This window comes from Belonocnema kinseyi, chromosome 1, assembly GCF_010883055.1.
Source record: "Belonocnema kinseyi isolate 2016_QV_RU_SX_M_011 chromosome 1, B_treatae_v1, whole genome shotgun sequence".
NCBI classification, from domain to species: Eukaryota; Metazoa; Arthropoda; class Insecta; order Hymenoptera; family Cynipidae; genus Belonocnema; species Belonocnema kinseyi.
In genome coordinates, this window is record NC_046657.1 from 8,283,874 (window position 1) to 8,305,990 (window position 22,117).

The following is a 22,117-nucleotide window of genomic DNA, read 5'->3' on the forward strand; positions in this document are numbered from 1 at the left end:
AAAGTTTTAGGCAGACGTTTACATTATTTAATGACTAAGATTTCGAATTGAAACAGTTAATTTTTTCCACGTTAAAATCTGGAAAATTCTGAATCTTGAGCGCGTTTCGAATCGTTTTGTAAAGTGAATTACTGTTCCCTTTTAATACCTAAATTACACATTCATTTTAAAAATAATTTATTTATTTTTACTGTTAATAAAATACAAATATTTTTATACAAAATACTCAACTTTAAACGGTTTTAATTTTTAGTTTATTAAGTCTTCAAGACTGCATTTTGAAATTCTCTAAATTAAAAATAAAAACCTAAAATGAAAAATTTCTAAAGTAAACGATTTTTAAATTATGCATTGTGAGCTGAATGATGTCATCATTTAAATCAATAACAATTCAATTCATTATTTAAAAATTTTTTGAAATCGTACTTTAGGCCGATTTGTTTTTTAAATATTTACAAAATTTCCGGTAAAAAAATAAAATCACTGTCGTTTCCCGGATTTTCTCTATTTCAAAAAATTCCCAGCCATTTTCCGGTTTTCCAGTCCAGCGGCCAGCCTGAGAGTTTTATAATTTATTTATTTTACTTTTTTTAGAAGCAGAAGCAGCGATCAGTGATAATTCCATGAGCGACGAAAACACAGAAACAACAGAGGAAGCGGCTCTAAGTCATATTGGGACAATTATTGATCCGCGGTCTGGCCCCGAACAGGATTCCCTATATGGGCCCGACCCAGCCCGATCTGGCCCCGCCCGGGGCCAGATCAAAATTTCTGCACGGGTTTTTGTTTAGGCATTCACGTATTTTGTTAAAAATTCATGTATTTTTAAATAAAATTGATCTTTCTTGTAGAAACTTAATCTTCTCGGTTAAAAATGTATCGTTCTTTATTAAAAATGCAATTGTTTGGTTCAAATAACAACTGTTAAGTACTTCGTTGGAAATTCAATTATTTGATTTTAAATTTACTTTAATGGTAAAAATTCTATTGTTGCGTAAAACATTCATCTTTTTGACTTAAATAATCATCGATTTTTTGAAAATTAAACTTTATTGTTAAAAAAATCATATTTTTGGGTTGCAAAGTGAACTTTCTTGTAGATAATTCGTCTTTTTGGCTTTTACGTTTAATAACTTTTTAGAAAATTCATGTACTTTGTTCAAAATGGGTCTTTTTTGGTAGAACATTAATCCTCTGTTTTAAAATTCATTTTTTTTTATTTTATTAACTTTGTAGAAAATTAATTTATGTACAGTTAAAAATGATTTTTTTATCTCAAAAATTTATCCAGAACTTTAAACAAAATTTATTCTGTTTATTAGATAAGTTGGAAATTTAACTGTTTGGTAGAAAATTCATGTGTTTTGTTGAAAAGTCGTCTTTTTGGGCAGAAAGTTCATCTTGTTTGTAGAAAGTTCAACTTTTTAGGCGAACATTTAATTATGTGATAGAAAATTCATATATTTTGTGAAAAAGTCGTCGTTTTTGTAGAAAATTATTCTTTTTTGTTGAAAGTTCAACTTTTTGGTTGGGAATTTAAGAATCTTGTTAAAAAATCAGCTTTTCCAATGAAAACGTCATGTTTCTTGGTTGAAAATTTATCCTTCTTTGTTGACAAGTAACATTTTTGCTACAAGTTCATCTGTTCTCGGAAAAATTCTTCTTTTTGTGTTGAAAATATGACTATTTAATTAAATCTTTAAGTATTTTTTGGAAAATTTGTCTCTGTTACTGGAAACTTGATATATTTGGTCGTTTTATGTAACTGTTTGGTTGAATTTTTTAAATAAAATTTGTATCTGCTAATATATAATATTCAGTTTTTTGTAACTGTATGAGCGCAAGAATGAATAAATTACATATAAAATAGTTTTGTTTGACTTAAATGTACGCAATTTTTGTCGTTTCTTTTAATTTTGTGGAACTTTCGAAATATATACAGGATAAATTTTTTCTATTAATTATGTATAGAAATAACACATACATATTTTTTATTAAAAATTTTTAGTTTACTCATTTAATCCATTGATTAATATTTCACATATTTTGAAAAACCTAATTAATTTTGCCACATACCAAAAACATCATGTAATGTCGTTATTTCCATTTACACATTCCGTTTTATTAAAAAACTAGCATGGGGTTTTAATAACACAGCATATATGTAATGGGAAATTAACCCACATCAGGTGATGTTTCTTCTATGTGACTAATTTAATTTTTTAGTTTTTGTTTCAATAATTTAAAAAAAAAATTGAGTTGAGACTCTAAGATAATCGAGTACACACTCCCGGGATCGTAAACTTTACACTCTGAGATAGTTAACCTAGCCTTCAAATTTTGACACTCCACGGATGGTACTCCCAACTATCTAGGCTGTTTTATAGTCCAAACTCAAATGTCGTTAGTCGGGCACTCTAAATTTTCAGGCTGACCATCCATTTTTCTCCATGTAGGATATCCTCGTCACTTAGATTAATATATAATATTATAATATAATACAATAATACAAAAAAAAATAATATGTAATGATAATTATTAATAAATTTAATATCCTCGTTCGCACTGGTAAGAAAATTACATTTTTCGTAACTTTCCATTAAAATTGAGTGCTGTGTTTAACATAATCAATTAATAAATAGTAATAAATTGGAAATTGTGATCTTTATCGAATATTTCTAAAACTTTCTTGACAAGTTTTGTTACGTTTATTAAAAAATATATATTATTTTATAAGGCTGTCGGACAGGAGCTCTAAACATAAAATTCAATTACCTCATTTTACTCTACACATACTAGCAATACTTATTTTTTAAACACCAAGTGGTATTTTTTTAATAGAAGTGTTGATGAGAAGCAAAAAAGTTTACTTAAATAATTTTTTGCGTAATATCAAACTTTCTAATTTTCACGTTAAATGAGGTTACCATTCGAGAAATTTATTCAACGAAAAAATTTTAATATTTAACAGATTTTCACAGTTCCTCACATATATGGCTAGTATTGGTAGTATTTATGAAATATTTCAGAAATGTTTGATAAATATCTAATTCTTAAATTTACTATTATTTATTATTTTAAATACTCCACTGAATTTTAATGATAATTTACAAAAAAAAATAACTTCCTTACCAGCACAAGGGCACATATGAAAGCACATAATTAAAAGAAGTTGTCATTATATATTATTATTATTACTCCTTTTTATTATTATATTATATTATTTTATTATATTTTATACCACTTTTTATCATTTTTCACCACAATGTTCCATTGTCTGCACTTTTCCACTATGATATACTATTTTATATCCTTTTCTAAACCACTTCAAATTTTTGTATCCTTTTCCACCACACTATACACTTTTCTAGCGTTTTCTACGACAATATATCCTGTTCTATACCTTTCCACTGCACTATACCAATTTTCTATTTCATTTCACCACACTACCACTCTCTATTCATTTCCACCACTTCATAGCCTTTTCTATCATTTTCCACAACACTGTGCCATTTTCTACTTTTTTCTACCACGCTTTACTATCTTTATGCTTTTTCGAAACAATACACCATTTTTTTATCCTTTTCTATAATACCATACGATTCTTTATCCTTTTTTACTATATTGTACCATTTTTTATCATTTTCCAACACAATATACCATTTTCCATCCATTACCACCATAAAATACCATTTTTATCAGTTTTCGCTACACTATATCATTTTCTATCATTTTCAACCACACTATACCACTTTCGACCCTTTTCCACCACGTAATACCATTTTTTATCCTTTTCCGAAAAATTGTGCAATTTTCTATCCTTTTCAACTACACTGCATTTCTACATCCTTTTCACCACACTACACTCTTTTGTATCATTTTCCACGACGATATCCCCTGTTCTATACCTTTCCACCACACTATACCATGTTTATATTCTGTTTATTTACACTATGACATTCTTTATCCTTTTTTACAATATAATACCAGTTTGTATCATTTTCCACACAATATACCATTTTATATCCTTTCCATGCTTTTTCGCAACAATATACAATTTCTTATCCTTTTTCATAACTCTATGCGATTCTCTATCCTTTTTTATCACATCGTACCATATTTTACAATTTTCCAATACAGTGCACATTTTTCTATCCTTTTCCACCACCATATACAATTTTTTATTATTTTTCACCACACCATTCCATTGTCTATAGTTTACCACTATGATATACGATTTTCTATCATCTTACAAGGAAATATACTCTTTTCTATACTTGTCCACCACGATATACCATTTTCTATCCGTTTCCAGAACACCTGAACATGTTTATCCTTTTCCGCGCACAGTATAGAATTTTCTATCTTTTTCCAACACTATATACCATTTTATATCCTTTCCCACAAAAATATACTCTTTTGATCGTTTTTCAGAATACTGTGCCATTTTCTACTCTTTCCCTCCACGCTTTACTATTTGTATGCTTTTCTGCAACAATATACAATTTCTTATCCTTTTTCATAACTCTATGCGTTTCTCTATCCTTTTTTATCACATCGTACCATATTTTACAATTTTCCAATACAGTGCACATTTTTCTATCCTTTTTCACCACCATATACAATTTTTTATTATTTTTCACCACACCATTCCATTGTCTATAGTTTACCACTATGATATACGATTTTCTATCATCTTACAAGGAAATATACTCTTTTCTATACTTGTCCACCACGATATACCACTTTCTATTCGTTTCCAGAACACCTGAACATGTTTATCCTTTTCCGCGCACAGTATAGCATTTTCTATCTTATTCCAACACTATATACCATTTTATATCCTTTCCCACAAAAATATACTCTTTTGATCGTTTTTCAGAATACTGTGCTATTTTCTGACCTTTCCCTCCACGCTTTACAATTTTTATGTTTTTCTGCAACAATATACAATTTCTTATCCTTTTCCATAACACTATGCGATTCTCTATCCTTTTTTATCACATCGTACCATTTTTTATCATTTTTCAATACAGTGCACATTTTTCTATCCTTTTCCATCACCATACACAATTTTTTATTATTTTTCACCACACCATTCCATTGTCTATAGTTTACCACTATGATATACGATTTTCTATCATCTTACAAGGAAATATACTCTTTTCTATACTTGTCCACCACGATATACCATTTTCTATCCGTTTCCAAAACACCTCAACATGTTTATCCTTTTCCGCGCACAGTATAGAATTTTCTATCTTTTTCCAACACTATATACCATTTTATATCCTTTCCCACAAAAATATACTCTTTTGATCGTTTTTCAGAATACTGTGCTATTTTCTGACCTTTCCCTCCACGCTTTACAATTTTTATGCTTTTCTGCAACAATATACAATTTCTTATCCTTTTCTATAACACTATGCGATTCTCTATCCTTTTTTACCACATTGTACCATTTTCTATCTTTTTCCACCACTCAATACCATTTATTATCCTTTTCCACCTATAGTCTACTACACTATAACAATTTTCTATTCTTATCTATCACTCTATACAATTCTCTATTCTTTTTTACCATAGTATACCATTCCTTATCCTTTTCCGCCATATAATCTGCCATTTTCTATCCCTCTCCATTACAATTTTATTTTACTTTATTATATTATTGTTTACGTCAATATAGCTTTTTCTATACTTTTCCGAATAAATCTTTCCTTATATATCCTTCCTTACCACACTACTGTATCCTTTTCCGCCTGACTTGATTCTTCTCTAATTTCGGTATCATTCCAACATTTGGATACTTCCCATCGTAGTCTATCCTTTTTATCCTTTTCCATCCCCTTATTATATGTACGTGTAAAAAATTAATGATCTCCTTCTTTTGACACGCGAATTCCTGAAATAGGTTGTTGTTTATTGCGATGGAATTTGAATTTGTCGCCAGCGCTCGTCAGCAATTAGTTAGCAAGGGATTAAAACTCCATTAGCGGTCTATCTTGGACATAATCACTTGGTTCGCCACCCGCAATCCTATGACCGAGACGTGTCCTTAGTTACAGGTACATGGACAAGTATCAGGACTCGCGACTGCCAGACGATTTGCATAATACAAAATCGACGAACCCACCGCATTTCAAAGAGTTTATCGACCCATAGACCAGTCGAGTAAGAGGCAAATCCTAAGTACCAACTACGATTCCAAATATTATTTTATTTTCACACAAAATGCGAGCCTTGGAGCTGGAAAGAATATTATTCGAAATTCGAAAAGACAATTATTAGTCCATTATTATTTTCTTCGATATTGGTTTCGATAAGAGAATTCTATAAAGTGTGGCTCCAAAACTTCATTAAAAAAATGCTCTGCGACTTTTCTCTGGTTTTTCCTTAACCATTTTTTCATTCTCCCTGACCACTAATATGCAAATACCAGAGTTTTTTTTAAAATTTATTTATTACAACCAGAAAAGATGACTTTTCTACATGGAGAGAAATTTTAATAAATTGATATAACAGTTTAGCGCGTGATTTTAGAGCTATAATTTTTACGCGATTTAAAGTCTAGGACTCGTTGCTCTAAAAGCATAGAATTTGAGACCTGAGAACAAAGGGGCGTGGCCTAATGCCCAAAACTTCAAGACCTATGCTTTAAAAGCAAGCGTTCCCAGATATTAGTTCTCGCGCCAAAGCGTAATAAAATCAAGGAGTTGTGCCGTGAATTAATCTCCCGAAATTTTTCTCCAACTAAAAAAAAAAATATTTTTACCAGAACAGTTGAATTTTCCACCAAAATATATGACTTCTTACCAAAATAGTTGATTTTCAATGAAATTGTTACATTTTCTAAGTTCAAAGATGGATTTTCAACAAAATAATGGAATCCCGTGGAGTCCCTAAATCCCATACGAGGCGGATTTTTATTAGAAATGCTCGTATTCATCTCAGCATTTTGTCAGAGAAGTGGAAAACTGCAGAAAACCACAACTCCTGAACACATTTGTTCACCGTAAGACGAGTTCTCTATTCTCGGCGTCAAATCTCCTGCTCGGAAGAAGTTCAACGCAGTTAAAACACGACTAAAGCAAGAATCACGAATGGTGACCCATCCGAACGTTAACGGTGCTCGTCCGTGCTTAACATTCGAAATCTCTTTAATTCGAGAATCACCACCTAGCTACTGTCAACAGTTTCCTATTCTATTCTATTATTTTTTCATTAAAATTCATTCTTTTAAATTGAAAAGTTGAATATTATAATTTTGGTTAGAACTTCTCTTACCTTGTTGAAGATTGAACTGTTTTGATGAAAATTAGTTTTTTTTATTATTTGAAAATAGTTTCCTTTTTATTATTTGAAAATTAATTTCTCAATTGAAAAGTTACTGATCTATTTTCTGCTAAAAATTGATCGCTTGTAGTTCAAAAGTTCACTATTAAATTTTTCGTGGAGAATTCATCTTTTTGGTTGAAAATTCGACTACTTTGTTTGAAGTTCGATTACTTTGTTAAAAATTAATTTTCTTGGCATAAGATTTCACTATTGTGTTGAGATTTTTCTTTAATTAAAAATTAATTTTCTAGCCGAAAATGTACCTTTTTCATTTTTAATTGAAAATTTAACGGTTTTGGTTAAAAATACAACCATTAATTTTTTGATTAAGAATTCATTATTTTTTTATGAATATTAAACTATTAGCGCTTTAAAGGGGATATAGTTGGTTAAACATTAATTTTACTGGTTCAAGTTTTAACTATTATGTTGAAATTTCGTTTTTTGTATTGTTCAAAAATTAATTTTCTCATTTGAAAATTTAACTAATTAATTTTTTATTGAAAATTGATCGTTCTTTCTTGTAAATTTTACTATTTGGTTGAAAACCTATGAATTTTATTATAAATTTCTCTTTATCGTCAAATAATGTAATTGTTTTGTAGAGTATTCGTCTTTTTGGCTTTCCTCTCTTAAATAAAAAATCTCTCTTGTTTAAAAATTCATCTTCTTGAGTAGAAATTTGATCTTTTTGGTTGAAAGTGCAATTTTTTGTCACACATCAATCCGTTTTGGTTGAGGATACAACTATTTTGTTGGAAATTCATTTTTTAAAATAAAATTTTACAGTTTTTGATTAAAAATTATAATATAATATCAAATAATAAATTTATTGTTAAAAATTCATCTTTTCAGGTTGAATACGACTCTTTTTTATTCAAAGCTAATCACGTTTTATTGAAATATCAATTTTTTTCGACATTTAATCTTTTCTTATTGAAAATTCATCTTCTAAAAAATGTATCTTCTTGGCTTGAAAATCAAAATATTTGATTGAAAATGCAATTGTTTTTCGTTCAAGTTTATCTTTTTGTTTTAATAATTTGACCATTTGGTAGCAAATTAATCTTTTTAATTTAAAAATTCAACTATTCTGTTGGAAATTTGTCGATTTCATTTGAAAAATCAACTACTTCCACAGTTTGTTTGATAATTTTTAAAAAGTTAAATTTGGATTTCAAATCAAATTTTACTGTTAAAAAGTCATGTTTGCGTAAGTAAAACTATTTTGCTGAAAATTTAACTGTCTTCTAGAAAGTTCGTCTTTTTGGCTTGTAGATTCACATTCAAAATTTAAATGCAAATTTATGTTTGTAAGTTGAAAATTCGACTATTTGATTACAAATTTGACTAATTTGTTAAAAATTTATCTCTTTTGCTTAAACTATTTTGAAGCGAATGGAACTGTTTGGTCTAAAATTAATTTTTTTGTTATTGTTGCAAATGGAACTATTTGGTTAGAAAGTAATTTTTTTCAAACTTCATCTTTTTGGATTTATTGTCAACTGTTTTCTGAAACATCAAAATTTTGAGCTTGAAAACTCAACTCTTTCGCTGAACAGTCAACTATTTTTTTGAAAATGCAATATATTTCAACTTTAAATCTTAAGGCTTTTGAAAAGACTTGGATTTTAATCAGATACGTAATACAACTTTTTGTTCTAAAATTAATTTTTTTGTTATTGTTGCAAATGGAACTATTTGGTTAGAAAGTAATTTTTTTCAAACTTCATCTTTTTGGATTTATTGTCAACTGTTTTCTGAAACATCAAAATTTTGAGCTTGAAAACTCAACTCTTTCGCTGAACAGTCAACTATTTTTTTGAAAATGCAATATATTTCAACTTTAAATTTTAAGGCTTTTGAAAAGACTTGGATTTTAATCAGATACGTAATACAACTTTTTGCTCTAAAATTAATTTTTTTGTTATTGTTGCAAATTTAACTATTTGGTTAGAAAGTAATTTTTTTCAAACTTCATCTTTTTGGATTTATTGTCAACTGTTTTCTGAAACATTAAAATTTTGAGCTTGAAAACTCAACTCTTTCGTTGAACAGTCAACTATTTTTTTGAAAATGCAATATATTTCAACTTTGAATCTTAAGGCTTTTGAAAAGACTTGGATTTTAATCAGATACGTAATACAACTGTTTGGTCTAAAATTATTTTTTTTGTTATTGTTGCAAATTGAACTATTTGGTTCGAAAGTCATTTTTTTTAAACTTCATCTTTTTGGATTTATTGTCAAATGTTTTCTGAAACATTAAAATTTTGAGCTTGAAAACTCAACTTTTTCGTTGAACAGTCAACTATTTTTTTGAAAATGCAATATATTTCAACTTTAAATCTTAAGGCTTTTGAAAAGACTTGGATTTTAATCAGATACGTAATACCTCTGCAAGAATGAATTGTTTGATGTTTTATTTTAACAACATAATCTAAAGACAATTAAATCGGCCGCAAGAGAGACTTTTTCGAAAAATATTCTTGTTTTTTTTTGTAATTAAAAATGGAGTGTTTTTTGCCTGTAAAAGGCAACATGCTAGCTATTGCGTAAGTCGGGCTGCAGTCATGCGGGCTAACTGATTCTGTTGGAAAACGATCGTAATTGACAAGTGTGGTGAAAAAGGATAGAAAATGATATAGTACGGTGGAAAATAACAGGAAATAATATAGTATGATAGAAATGGCTAAATCGTGATATTTTATTGTGGAAATGATAGAAAGTGATTTAATATGGTAGAAAAGTATAGGAATGATTATCGTATGGTTAAAAAGACAAAAAAATGGTACAATGTAGTGGAAAAGAATAAAATGTTATATTATGATGGAAAAGCATATAAAATTATAGAGAATGGTGGAAAAGGATAGAAAAATAAAATAATATTAAGGGATAGTTTTGGGTACAATAGTATATGATAGGTTCACATAAGATTAAAATAATAAAAGAGGATACAGTAGAATAGAAAATGAAAGAATGCAGTGGAAAAGAATAGAAAATGATAGATCGAGGTGGAAAATGATAAAAACGGATATAATACGGTAGAAAATAACGAACATGATGGAAAAGTATACAACACGTTCCAACCAAATAAAAAGAGATATCACGCTACGGAAATGCATAGAAAAGTATATAGTATGATGGAAAAGAATGAAAAATTATATTTTGGGATAGGTTTGGGTACAAATGAAAATTCAAAATAACGGACAAAGAAGAAAGCTAGAAGGATACAATAATAATTGAATATAATATACCAGATTAGGATATGATTGGACACGAAAGAAAATAGTAGGACAACAGAAGAGTTTAGAATACATTTCTATTCTTTTCTATGAATAATGTTCTTTATTTTCTCGTTCTAGCTACACTTACATCGTATCACAGTTTATTTTCCTATACATTCCTATACATTTCTACCATTTTCTATACTTTTCTATAATTTTCTATAATTTTCTATCGTACTTGATCCTATACTTTACAATTACAGAATAATTCAATAATAATGACTGTAATTAATACAAATTTTTAAAGAACAGTAATAAAAATGTATAAATAATGTTTCTTTATCTGAAATCGTGCCTTAATATGCAGAATCGTGCGCCAGTACTAACAACTTGGCGTGAGACGGTAGGCCCTGTACTTAATGTCGCTTATAACTCATTTTCCCTAGGGATGCTGGAAGACCTCGACGGGGTCTAAGGCCAAGGTCCCACTCGCGAATATCTTATCGATCCTACAGCGATTCTTAATGCAGATAAATCCACTGCTATCAAGAATTATGATTATTATCCACTATCCAGAGTCAAAAGGCTATACTTTTCATTCTCCCTGAATAAATGAACCCCAAATGAAATGAAAGTGACATTTTTTCTTCTCCCGTAAATTTATCATGCGGGACAATTCATACATTATAAATGTTCTCGGGAAAATTGATCATGTATTTATGATAAATGATCGGATTTAAATTAATTCAAATTGTGTGTAATTAGAAAATTTTTTAGCATAACATAGATCTTAACTTTATTTGATGTAATTAATTATCAGTTTCTTTGAATAAAGAATTGTAAGGTAAGCCATTGCTTTATTTTTTTTTAATTTTAGACTTTATTTTATAGCTTGTTTAGTGCACTTTCATTGGTAATAATTAATAAAAAGTATATTCGAGTGAGATTACTCTCCCCCCTATTTCTCTATTTACTCTTTTTTTAGGATTCCTTCTTTTTCTCGTGTTTTTAAAATACTTTCCCTTTCCCCTATTTTTCATTTTTTTTCTCTTAGATGCGAAATGAATTAATAAACCCTAATAAGAAAATCCAACAATTTTGTGTTTAAAATTAATTTTTTTAGTTGAAAAGTCTGTTATATCTTGGTACGAAATTCATATACAGTTTGGTTAAAAATTTGACTATTTGGTTCAGAAATTAATTATTTTGTTGAAAATACAACTATTTGGTTAAAGAGTTATCTTTTTGGTTAAAAATTCATTTACTTGATTCAAAATAAATTTTTTTGTTTATGTATTTTTTATTTTATTTTATCTGATAACTCGCCGCATTTTTAGTTGAGTATTAATTTTTTAAACGAAAATTTAACAATTCTAATTTTTGTTATAAATTTGATCTTTTTTAGTTCAGAATTAACATTTTTGGTTGAAAATTCATGTATTAGGTTGAAAATTCGTTTTTTAAAATTTTAAGTTTATGGTTTTGGTTAAAAAATCAAAATTTTGTTTAAATGTTGATCTTTTTAGTAGAAAATTCATTTTTTAAATGCAGATTCATTATTTCAGTTGAAAATTCATCCCATTAGTTTAGGACTTATCTATTATTATTATTAAAAATTAATTTTATTTTTGTTGAATATAACCATTTTTTATTTTAAATGAAAATATTTCTTATTTGAAATATTAAATTCTACATGTTTCGTTGAGGATTCATATATTTCTTGATTAAAAATCATCTATTTGATTTAAATTTTAAATAATTTATTAAACCATTTTTTTTTTTTTGGTTGAAGATTAACCAATTCAGTTTAAAATTCGACTGTTTGGTTGAAAATTGATTTTCTTGTTTAGAATTAATATTTTTGGATAGAAAATTAAACGTTTTTGTAGAAAAATCTTCTTTTTCGGTTGAAAATTCAACGGTTTGGCAGAAAATAGAACTAGTTGGTTAAGAATTAATTTTTTCGTAGAAAATTCATATTTTTTAATAAAACTTTACCTATTTTGTTAAAAATTCGTTATTATTTTTTATTGGAAATTAACCTTTTTAGCTAAAAATGTAACGATTCCGTTTTTAGATAAAGTTTTATCCTTGATAAGTTAAACATTACACTATTAGGTAGAAGAATCATGTATTTCGTTAAAAATTAGTCTTTTTGCAGGTAGATAAATTAATCTTGTAGGCGGAAAATTTAATGATTTTGTTAAAAATATTTATTTTTTAAAAAGATTTAACTACTTTGTTAAAAATTACTACTTTTAATTCATTTTCATTTTTTTGGTTAAAGATTCATGAATTTCATTTAACATTTAACTGTTTGGTTGAAAATTATCTTTTTTGTTCAGATTTAATATTTTTGTGTAGAAAATTCAACGTTTCTATACGAAACTCGTCTTTTTGGCTTGGAAAATTCAACAATTGGGTAGAAAATAAATCTAGTTGGTTGAGAATTACCTTTCTTGTTAAAAATTTATATTTTTTGTTGAAAATTTGACAATTTTGTTAAAAATTCGTTCTTGTTTTAGATTGCAAATCACAATAATTATTATTGAGACGTTTCGGTCACTTTTTGGACCCTAGTCAGTCAAAGAGATTTATTTTTTCAGCGAATAATTTAAGTATTCAGTTTTTAGATACATTTTTATCATTCATAAGTTGAAAATTCAACTATTACATAGAAAAATAATGAATTTCGCTGAAGATTAGTCGATGGGTAGGTAAATTAATCTTGTTGCCTAAAAATTTATTTTTTTGTTTGAGGATTCAATTATTTTATTAAAAATTCGTACTTTTTGGTAAAAATCTACTCTTTAAAAATGATTAATTTTTTTATCATTGAAAATTATATTTTTAAACTTAGAATTTAACGATTCCATTGGTTGAGAACTTGTCTTTTTTGGTTAAAATTCATATTTCTTGTTTTAAAATGAAATTTCTTGTTCAAAAATTCATCTTCTCCAATTTAAAAGTCAATATTTTTTCAAAAGATTGATCTTCTTAGCATGAATCGTCTTTTTGGAATATGGTTTCTATACATAAATTTATCTAAAAGAATTTGCTCCTCTATTTTTGTGAAAAATTACGGATATTTGAGTATTTTAAATTATTTTTTACTCATTACCGAAGCTTAGTTCACCGTATAACAAATAGCCACGTTCATACTTTTACCGTATTAATTATCCAAAGTGCATTTTTTTATTACTAAAACGGTATATTGAGGGGTAAACGTAAAAATTCTGAATTTACTAGAAATGTTTGAAAAAAATTAAAAAAAAAAAAAAATTGGCTTACTTTAGGAGAAAAATTTCCACCAGTAAAATTAAACTATAGACAAAATTCTAAGAAAGTTGAGAAAAAAATTAATCTTATATGTGTTAATTTAGTGTTTTAATAGTAAAATAGATAGAGGAAGACCGTAGGAGTAAAAAAACGATTGTTTCGGAAATTTTCAGCCAAGATTTGTAGATAATCCGTGGGAAAGTGACGACTGGGTCTATCACCACGAAAACGCACTTGTCCACTTATCGCAGCTTATTCAGCAATTTCTGGTGAAACACCAGAAATTGCAGAAACACCTTGCACAACTTTGAGAGCCCCCATACACTCCTGCTGAGTCTCCCTCTGATTTCTGGCTGTTTCTCAAATTAAAGTATTCTCTAAAAGGAAAAATATTTCAAAACATATATGAAATAAAACAGAATGCGACAAAGCTGCCATTAGCTATTCCGTAAACGAAAAGAAAAAAAATGTTCATAAGTAAATTTCCTGAATAAAAAGGAGAATTTTCTTCGAAGATTGACTCTCGTTCTTCAAACACTTGATAATTCTTGAAAGGCAAATAGTAATCGTGAAACGTTTATTCTAAGGCGCCCACGCGTTTGTAGACGAAGAGGCTCAGTTTCTCATGACTTGGACTCTTAGACAATTGGCAGTGAAATAAAGAGTGCGGATTTACAGAGCGGACAAACGTAAAAGCGACTCGTTAGTTGGAGATCCTCCATGTCTTGCAAAGGCGAGTTTCCGATTCTGAGAAATACACGCCCAGTCCTACTGACCATGTCGATCCTGGCCGCACTCGATTCAAGTCTGATAAGCGACGATCGAGTGATAAGAACTTCCACCTTAAAGGCTCGCTTCTACCAGTTTTGTCGCAAAAGATACCGCCACTTTATTTCCCTATCTGGAAAGACTCTTGGGCCTCGGAAAAATTCCACTTGCCTTCCCTGCTGCAAGTAGACAGATTGGAAAAGATAGTAATTGGGGAAGATGACTTAAAAAAAAAAATTTGAAATTTCAACAAAATTAAATTTTTTAAATAATAGTTGCATTTTCAAATAAATAGCTCAAACGTATGTCAGATACGTATGTCAGACCAAATTTATTTATTTGCATTTTAAGTGTAAACATTAGTTTTTACATTATTTGTGTATAATATTCATGAGCAATTTTTGTTTTTTTTTGTCCCACTTTTGTCAATATAAACCCCATAACTAGCCCTTTGTCAACTTTTAAACTTGCTTCCAGGGTTTTACAGCACGGTCAGCATTTCTCAAAATTAGTTCTTAAACATTTCTTTTTACAATTCTAATTATTTAGGATCTGAGACACCTTCCTTCGAGCCTTCTATTTAGCGTGCCAAATTTTAAACACGATATCTCATTCCGTGTGGACGTAAGTCGGAAAATAAAAGTACCGATATAGCTTCCAGCTTAATTTTCATCGACATTTTTTTTCAAAATTTCTACCGGAATAAAGCAAAGACGTGCACTTTATTTCCTCCTGTTTTATTTCCCAAACTTTCAGAGCGATACCTCATTTCGTTTAGACGTAAGTTGGGAAAGAAAAATTGAGGTCCAACTTTGGTCACATAACCCTCTCGTTACATGGCCTTAAGGTCATGTGATGAATGGGTCACGTGATCAGATTCCTACCTTAACGATATTTTTTTTATTTCCTAACTTATTTTCACACGACGCGCCACATCGAGTTGAAAATTTGGGGTGATAAATAATAAACACTAAGAAAGGTAGTTTTGGTCCTCAATTTTTACAACTCTAAAAAAAGTTATTTTTGTAAGTAATTTCTTCTTGTTGCTTTTTTCAATTATTAAATTTTAGGACCAGGCCCAATTTTTTTAGGGCTTCTTATTTATTATCCCAAATTTTGAAGTCGATGTAGCGCTTCGTGTGAAAATAAGTTAGGAAATGAAAAAGTGACGGAAAGTAGGAATCTGGTCACGTGACCTACTCTTCACATGGCCTTATTTGTCTAAATAGTGAACCTTCAAGCCAAAAGACGATTTTTCTCTAAAAAAATTGAATTATCTTATAAAAAATATGACTTTTCAGCAAAAATATATTTTATGCGACACCCCTGCATGTTTATTCAACAAACATGACATTTCAAACCAAACAAATTATTTTTTTTTACCAAAAAGGATAATTTACTACTAAAAAAGATCAATCTTTAAAAAATGTTAAAGGTAAATTTTGAGTTAAAAAATTAATTTTCAATCCAAAAAAGGTATTTCCACTAAACAGTTAAAGTTGCAATCAAAGAAAAATAAATTTAAATTAAATTAAATTAGAATTAAATTAAATTAAATTTAAATTAAAAATAAATTTTTAATAGTGTAATTGAACTTTCACGCAAGTAGTTGCATTTTCAATTTTAGAAAAATGAACAAAACAGTACAACTTTCAATCAGAGAGATGAATTTTCAACTAAAAATATAAATCTTCAACAAAAAAATGATTTCTTAACAAAGTGATTGAACCAAAACATGAATATTTAAATCAAAAAGATCAATTTAAAAAGAAGTAGTTGAATTTTCCGTTGAAAAGGTTTTAGTTGACTTTTCAAGTTCAAAATATGAATTTTTAAACAAGAAATTAGTTCCTGCGAAAAAACTTGATTTTCAATCCAAAAAGACCGAATTTTTAACCAAAAAGGATGACGGTTTAATATAATTGTTGAATTCTCTACCACATAGTTGCATTTTTATCTAAAGATTTTGTAAATTTTTTATTTAAAAAATAGTTTTTACAAAAAATTTAATTTTCAATTAAAAAAGAGGAATTTTTTAACCAAAAAGGATGAATTTTTAACCAAACAATTTTAGTCTCTACTAAATAGTTGCATTTTTATACAAGACAGATGAAATCTGTACCAAAGCAGAGGAATTTTTAATAAAAAGCGATCATTTTTTAAAAGTTTAAATTTCACTAAAAAAAGATTTCAGTTCATTTTTCAACAACAAAATATATTTTTTAAACACAATGAAAATTTTCTACGAAATAGTTCAATTTTCAATAAAACAGTAGAATTTGCCATTTTTAGGTTAATAATTATTAACCTGAGAACAATTCTAATTGTTCTAAATTATATACCCTGCTTTAAAAAAAAGAATTGAGAGGAATTCATTTTTAAAACAATTTTATATTGGATATCCATGTAGGAATACTATAATAAATTTCCTATCATTTTTTCGCGATTGTAGGAATAATTTTGGGAAAATATACAGGGAAATAATTATACGAAACTAATTATAGAAATTAATAATATTGATATATTGAAATTATTATTGCAAAAAGTACAAGATACAAATATCTTTGTGCGAGTAGTTTAATATAAATTATTAATTTATACTTTCATCTACATTTTTTATTATGATTTAAATATGATTAATTTCTATAATTATTTCCCCAGAATTTTTCAATTAATTTCCCCCCCTCCCCCAATACCTATTTCAAATCTTAAAAATTTTGCAAGTTTCATTTGACGAGCTGTGAAAGAGATAGGTTTTCTGCCAATTTCCGACCATCGCCAGTTTCACGCAATACTTATTTCTTCGCAGGTTTAACAGCTATGTTTATATTAAAAAACGAAAAGTAGGTTAAGAATTCAACTTTTCGTGGAAATACAGATTCCTGTTACCGACATGGTTCTGTTCCGTGCTAAAAAAATGTGGTTCGTGTCCGTGCTACATCTAGAATGTTCGAGATCGATATAAAGGGTATTTTAATTAATAAATTAAAGATGACGCAATATTCGCTTTCACACTATAGAGCACGTGATAATTGCAGCGGAAATGTTGTTTTTCAAATTTAAGAATCGTCTTTTTAGGAAGTTTTGATTATAATGCAGAACCTTCTAGATTTAGCACTGACATGAACCACGTTTTTTAGCATTGAATAGAACGATGTCGGCAACATGTCGGTAACATGTTGGTAAGAGGAATCTGCATTTAGAACGCAAATTTTCCTTATCTACTATGGATAATGGAGAATAGATTAATTAATGTATTCATAATTAAAATAAAATAGTACTCACTCGTGCAGCCAATATCTGATAATCCGTAATGATCAATCTCACATTGATCACACCGATTTCCCGAAACTCCATTTTTACAGCTACATTCTCCTGTTACAGGATCACAGCGACCATCGATAGCTCCAAAGTCGCAGTCACATTCTCTGCATCCAGCAGTAACATTTCCGTATCCTTCGATACAGGAAGAACAATCTCTACCATCAAATAAAGGTCTACAGGAACATTGGCCCGTTTTAGGATCACAGAGGTCTGAAGTGCTGCCAATAGGATCGCAACTACAGGCTGAAAAGTAAAAATAAAAATTCTATTTCGTATTCCTCCCCTTAAAAATAACGTGATTCCCAGGAAGAGGAAAAAGATTTAATGAAAGTTTTAGTGAATCGGTTTCTTTTAAGGAAGCTGATTGGACAATCGTCTTCTGATGTCCTCGTGGAGAGTTTTTCTCAGTGGATATGGTTGGGGCAAATGCCATGTATTTCTTTTTATTAGATTTATGTTTATTAGATGCATGCTCTTATGCTGGCATTGTGAAGCTCTCCGGTCATTTCTCTCCTCAGCGGGTCAGAATACAAACTCTTCCTTCAATATAAAGTTTTAAAACCTTTTTTGGTTCCATATTCTGAAAATGACTATTTCTCTGAATTCATTAAAGATTTCCACAAGAAATAAGTAAACAAGTCTTCAAAAACTATTGTGTCAACCCACTTTTAGAATAAATGAAGAACCGGAGAAAGTTTACTTCACATAGCTACCCAGCAAACATGGTTACAGAACAGATCTGTAACTGTTCTAGAACATGTTAGTAAAAGGTTACGAAAATGCGAGAACTATGCCTTCCCCTATACTCTAGAACCATTCTGTAACAGTTCTAGAACGCTGTGACAACCGATCTGTAACATTTCTAGAACAATTCTAAAACTCAATTACAAATGTTGTAAAACAAATCTTTAACAAATCTAGAACGCGATGACATCCGATCTGTAACAATTCTAGAGCATTAGTACGCTGCATTGTAAAAAATCTAGCAAAATTCTAGAACTGTTCTAGAACTGTTATTTATCAAATATGGAACAATGTGATGTACCCCTTACAGCAATAGGATATCCCGGGATATTCGATTTGACCCCATTTACGTCCCAGGTTATTCCAGGGATAACCCGTCGGAATATCTTGCGAGGCGAAAATTTTGATATCCCCATTTTCACGGTTAACAAAAATTATACGTCCGAGATATTAACATCAGGGATATTCGCAAGGCTCATCTTGAACATACTGAACTAATATTTGTTCCTAATTTGTTCTAGAACATACTTGTGACAGGGTCCTGGAACTTAGATATAATACTGTTACGGCACAGTTCTGAAATAAACTTGAAACAAATATTATAGAGCGTCTCTGATCAGTTTGTTCTAAAACAATTTCATATCAACTGTTACAGAACAGTGCTGTCACATAGTTCGAGAACAGTTATGTCACAATTTTGTCACAGTGTTCTAGAACACTGTCACCTTTTTGTTGTAGAACAGTTCGGTCACAATTTTTTCAAACATGGTCAAATTCCACTTTATCGTTCCACCAAAATATCTGAAGAAATGGTTTAATTTTTTGTATCCTCGGAGCGAATTTGAAGATCCTTAGCTACTCTCACGTGCTATCTTGTGAACGAGATTTTCATTGCGGTTCGATAGAAACAGTTCAGCGATTCATGAACCTAATTTATCTAAAGCCAGATCTAAATCAACCACAAAAATCTGATTTGAAATAATGTGAGAAAATCGTTCAAATTTTTTTTGAGTTTGAGATTAAACTTACTTGATAAAAAACAAGTACCCTACCCTTTTGCATTTTGTAGCCAAGTTGATGAAGAAACCTACAAGCAAGTTCTTAGCAAATCAAACAAATTTGAGATCATCGCAGTAAGTCTTGATGAGCATTCACTACTTCACAATCTTATAGATTCAGGTCTAGAAACTTCAGTAAAATAAATTATCGAGACTGGTTTTGATGTTATTCTGGAAGGACACTATAAAAGAATAGCGGACAGTGCTTGCATGTTGCACCTATACGAGGTGAGAAGATTTCCCAGAGAATATTTTGAAATATATGGAATACGAATATACTTTTAATTCCAACTTCGAAAGAATCAAATTACTTTTAATTCCTTGTTCTAAAGAGTTTAAGGGCATGTGACACAGCTAAATACCTATATTACCTACCTCACTTTTTCCGTCCACTGAATGTTTTTTTGAACCTAAGAACTTTTTTTGTAAATAAAATATCGAGCTGAAACTTTGGAAGATTTATTAGGGTACAATAAAGTACGTTTAGGTACTGCATTTCTGGAAGGAACTTCACTGAAAATTATTTCATCTTCTTTCTGAACCTCAACATTTTTTGAACGTTCGAACTTTTTTTATACATAAAATATCGGTCTCAAACTTTGAGAAATGCAAGAGCCGAAAGAAAACTACGTTTAAGTATAAAGCTGAATAATAATAGGTGTAAAAAAATATATTTCAACAATCAATTCCAACGGCATCAGCCGGTAACGTTGTAAACGAAAATTCGAACTCTCTAGAGCCTCGTCTAGTGGCCGCCAGGTTTCGTATTTTCGTGTACAACGTTACCGGCTGATGCCGTTGGAATTGATTGTTGAAATATATTTTTTTACATCTTTTATTATTAAGCTTTGTACTTAAACGTAGTTCTCTTTCGGCTCTTGCATTTCTCAAAGTTTGAGACCGATATTTTATGTATAAAAAAGTTCGAACGTTCAAAAAATGTTGAGGTTCAGAAAAAAGATGAAATAATTTTCAGTGAAGTTCCTACCAAATTGCTGTACCTAAATGTACTTTATTGTACCCTAATAAATCTTCCAAAGTTTCAGCTCGATATTTTATTTACAAAAAAAGTTCTTAAGTTCAAAAAAACATTCAGTGAAACGAAAAAGTGAGGTCGGTAATATAGGTATTTAGCTGTGTCACATGCCCTTAAGTGCTCGCATAAATTCTCACCGCCATGAGAATATGTTCGAGAATTATGTGGTACTTTATGTGCTTTAAGAATTGAATGCGCATTTATGAGCAGATTAAAATAGGATTTAAAAAATTGTATGTTTTATCTTTATTAACCCTTTGCGGCATGGTGGGAATACCGTATTCCCACCTTTTTTCATATCATTTTTTGCGATTTCAGAGTAGTTTTTATTGGATTTTACACAGATTTTTTTTAATTTCATGCTCGCAGGATGATAAAAAATTGAAATTTTTGTGAGATTTGTCCATTATATCCTTATGAAAAGGGGTACTTAGTGGTTTTTGGGGTCGCTGAATACGAATCTGGACTCAGATTTTGAAAATTCAAAATGGCGGACCCAATATGGCTATCGAAATTGGGAATATTTTTGGGTTTTATCTGAAAATTGGTATACAAGGGTTCTTGGGGTCAGTGATCACGAATATGAACTCACATTTTGGAACTTTGAAATGGTGGATCCAAGATGGCGCCCGAAACTTGGAATATTTTTGGATTTTTTTCTGAAAATTGGTATACAGGGGTTTTTGGGGTCGCGGATGACGAATCTGAAATCAGACTTTGAAAATCCAAAATGACGGATCCAATATGTCGATCAAAATAATACAGTTTTCTGGATTTTTAAAAAAATTAGTGTACAAGGCTTTTTGGAGTCACTGATCACGAATCTGAATTCAGATTTTGAAAATTCAGAAAATTGGTACTAATCCATGTTTTAGGTGAGTAGGTGTATGTTTTTTTAAACCTCAATATTCTAAATGTTTGTCATTTTGAATACAGATTCAAGATCAGTGACTCCCTGCCAAAGAACAATTTAAACATATTTTGAATTTTCGCACGCCATTTTGAATGTTCAAAATCTAAGTTCATATTCGTGATCAGAGATACCAAAGACCCCTGAACACCAATTTAAAAAAATCCAAATTTTGACCGCTATATTGGATCCACCATTTTGAATTTTCAAAATCTGAGTTAATATTCGTGATCAGTGATCCCAAAAACCGCCGTATACCAATCTTCAGAAAAAAACAAATATGCCAAACGTTAGCCGCCGTATTGGACCCGACATTTTGAATTTTCAAAATCTGAGTTCAGATTCGCAATCAGCGACCCCAAAAACCCCTATGTACCAATTTTCATGAAAACTCGTTTCCCTGAAAAATGTATGCCGGAAAGGGTTAATAATAA

The 22,117-nt window shown here is 29.5% G+C and overlaps 1 protein-coding gene across 1 annotated transcript in view; it reads right to left on the reverse strand.

Annotated features, from left to right (window-relative positions):
* LOC117169719 (laminin subunit alpha-2) overlaps positions 1–22,117 on the reverse strand; it is a 359,746-nt gene that overhangs the window by 138,292 nt on the left and 199,337 nt on the right. Inside the window, exon 13 of the mRNA XM_033356225.1 lies at positions 17,897–18,178. Coding sequence (XP_033212116.1) covers positions 17,897–18,178 — 282 coding nt within the window. The remainder of the gene's footprint in view (positions 1–17,896; positions 18,179–22,117) is intronic.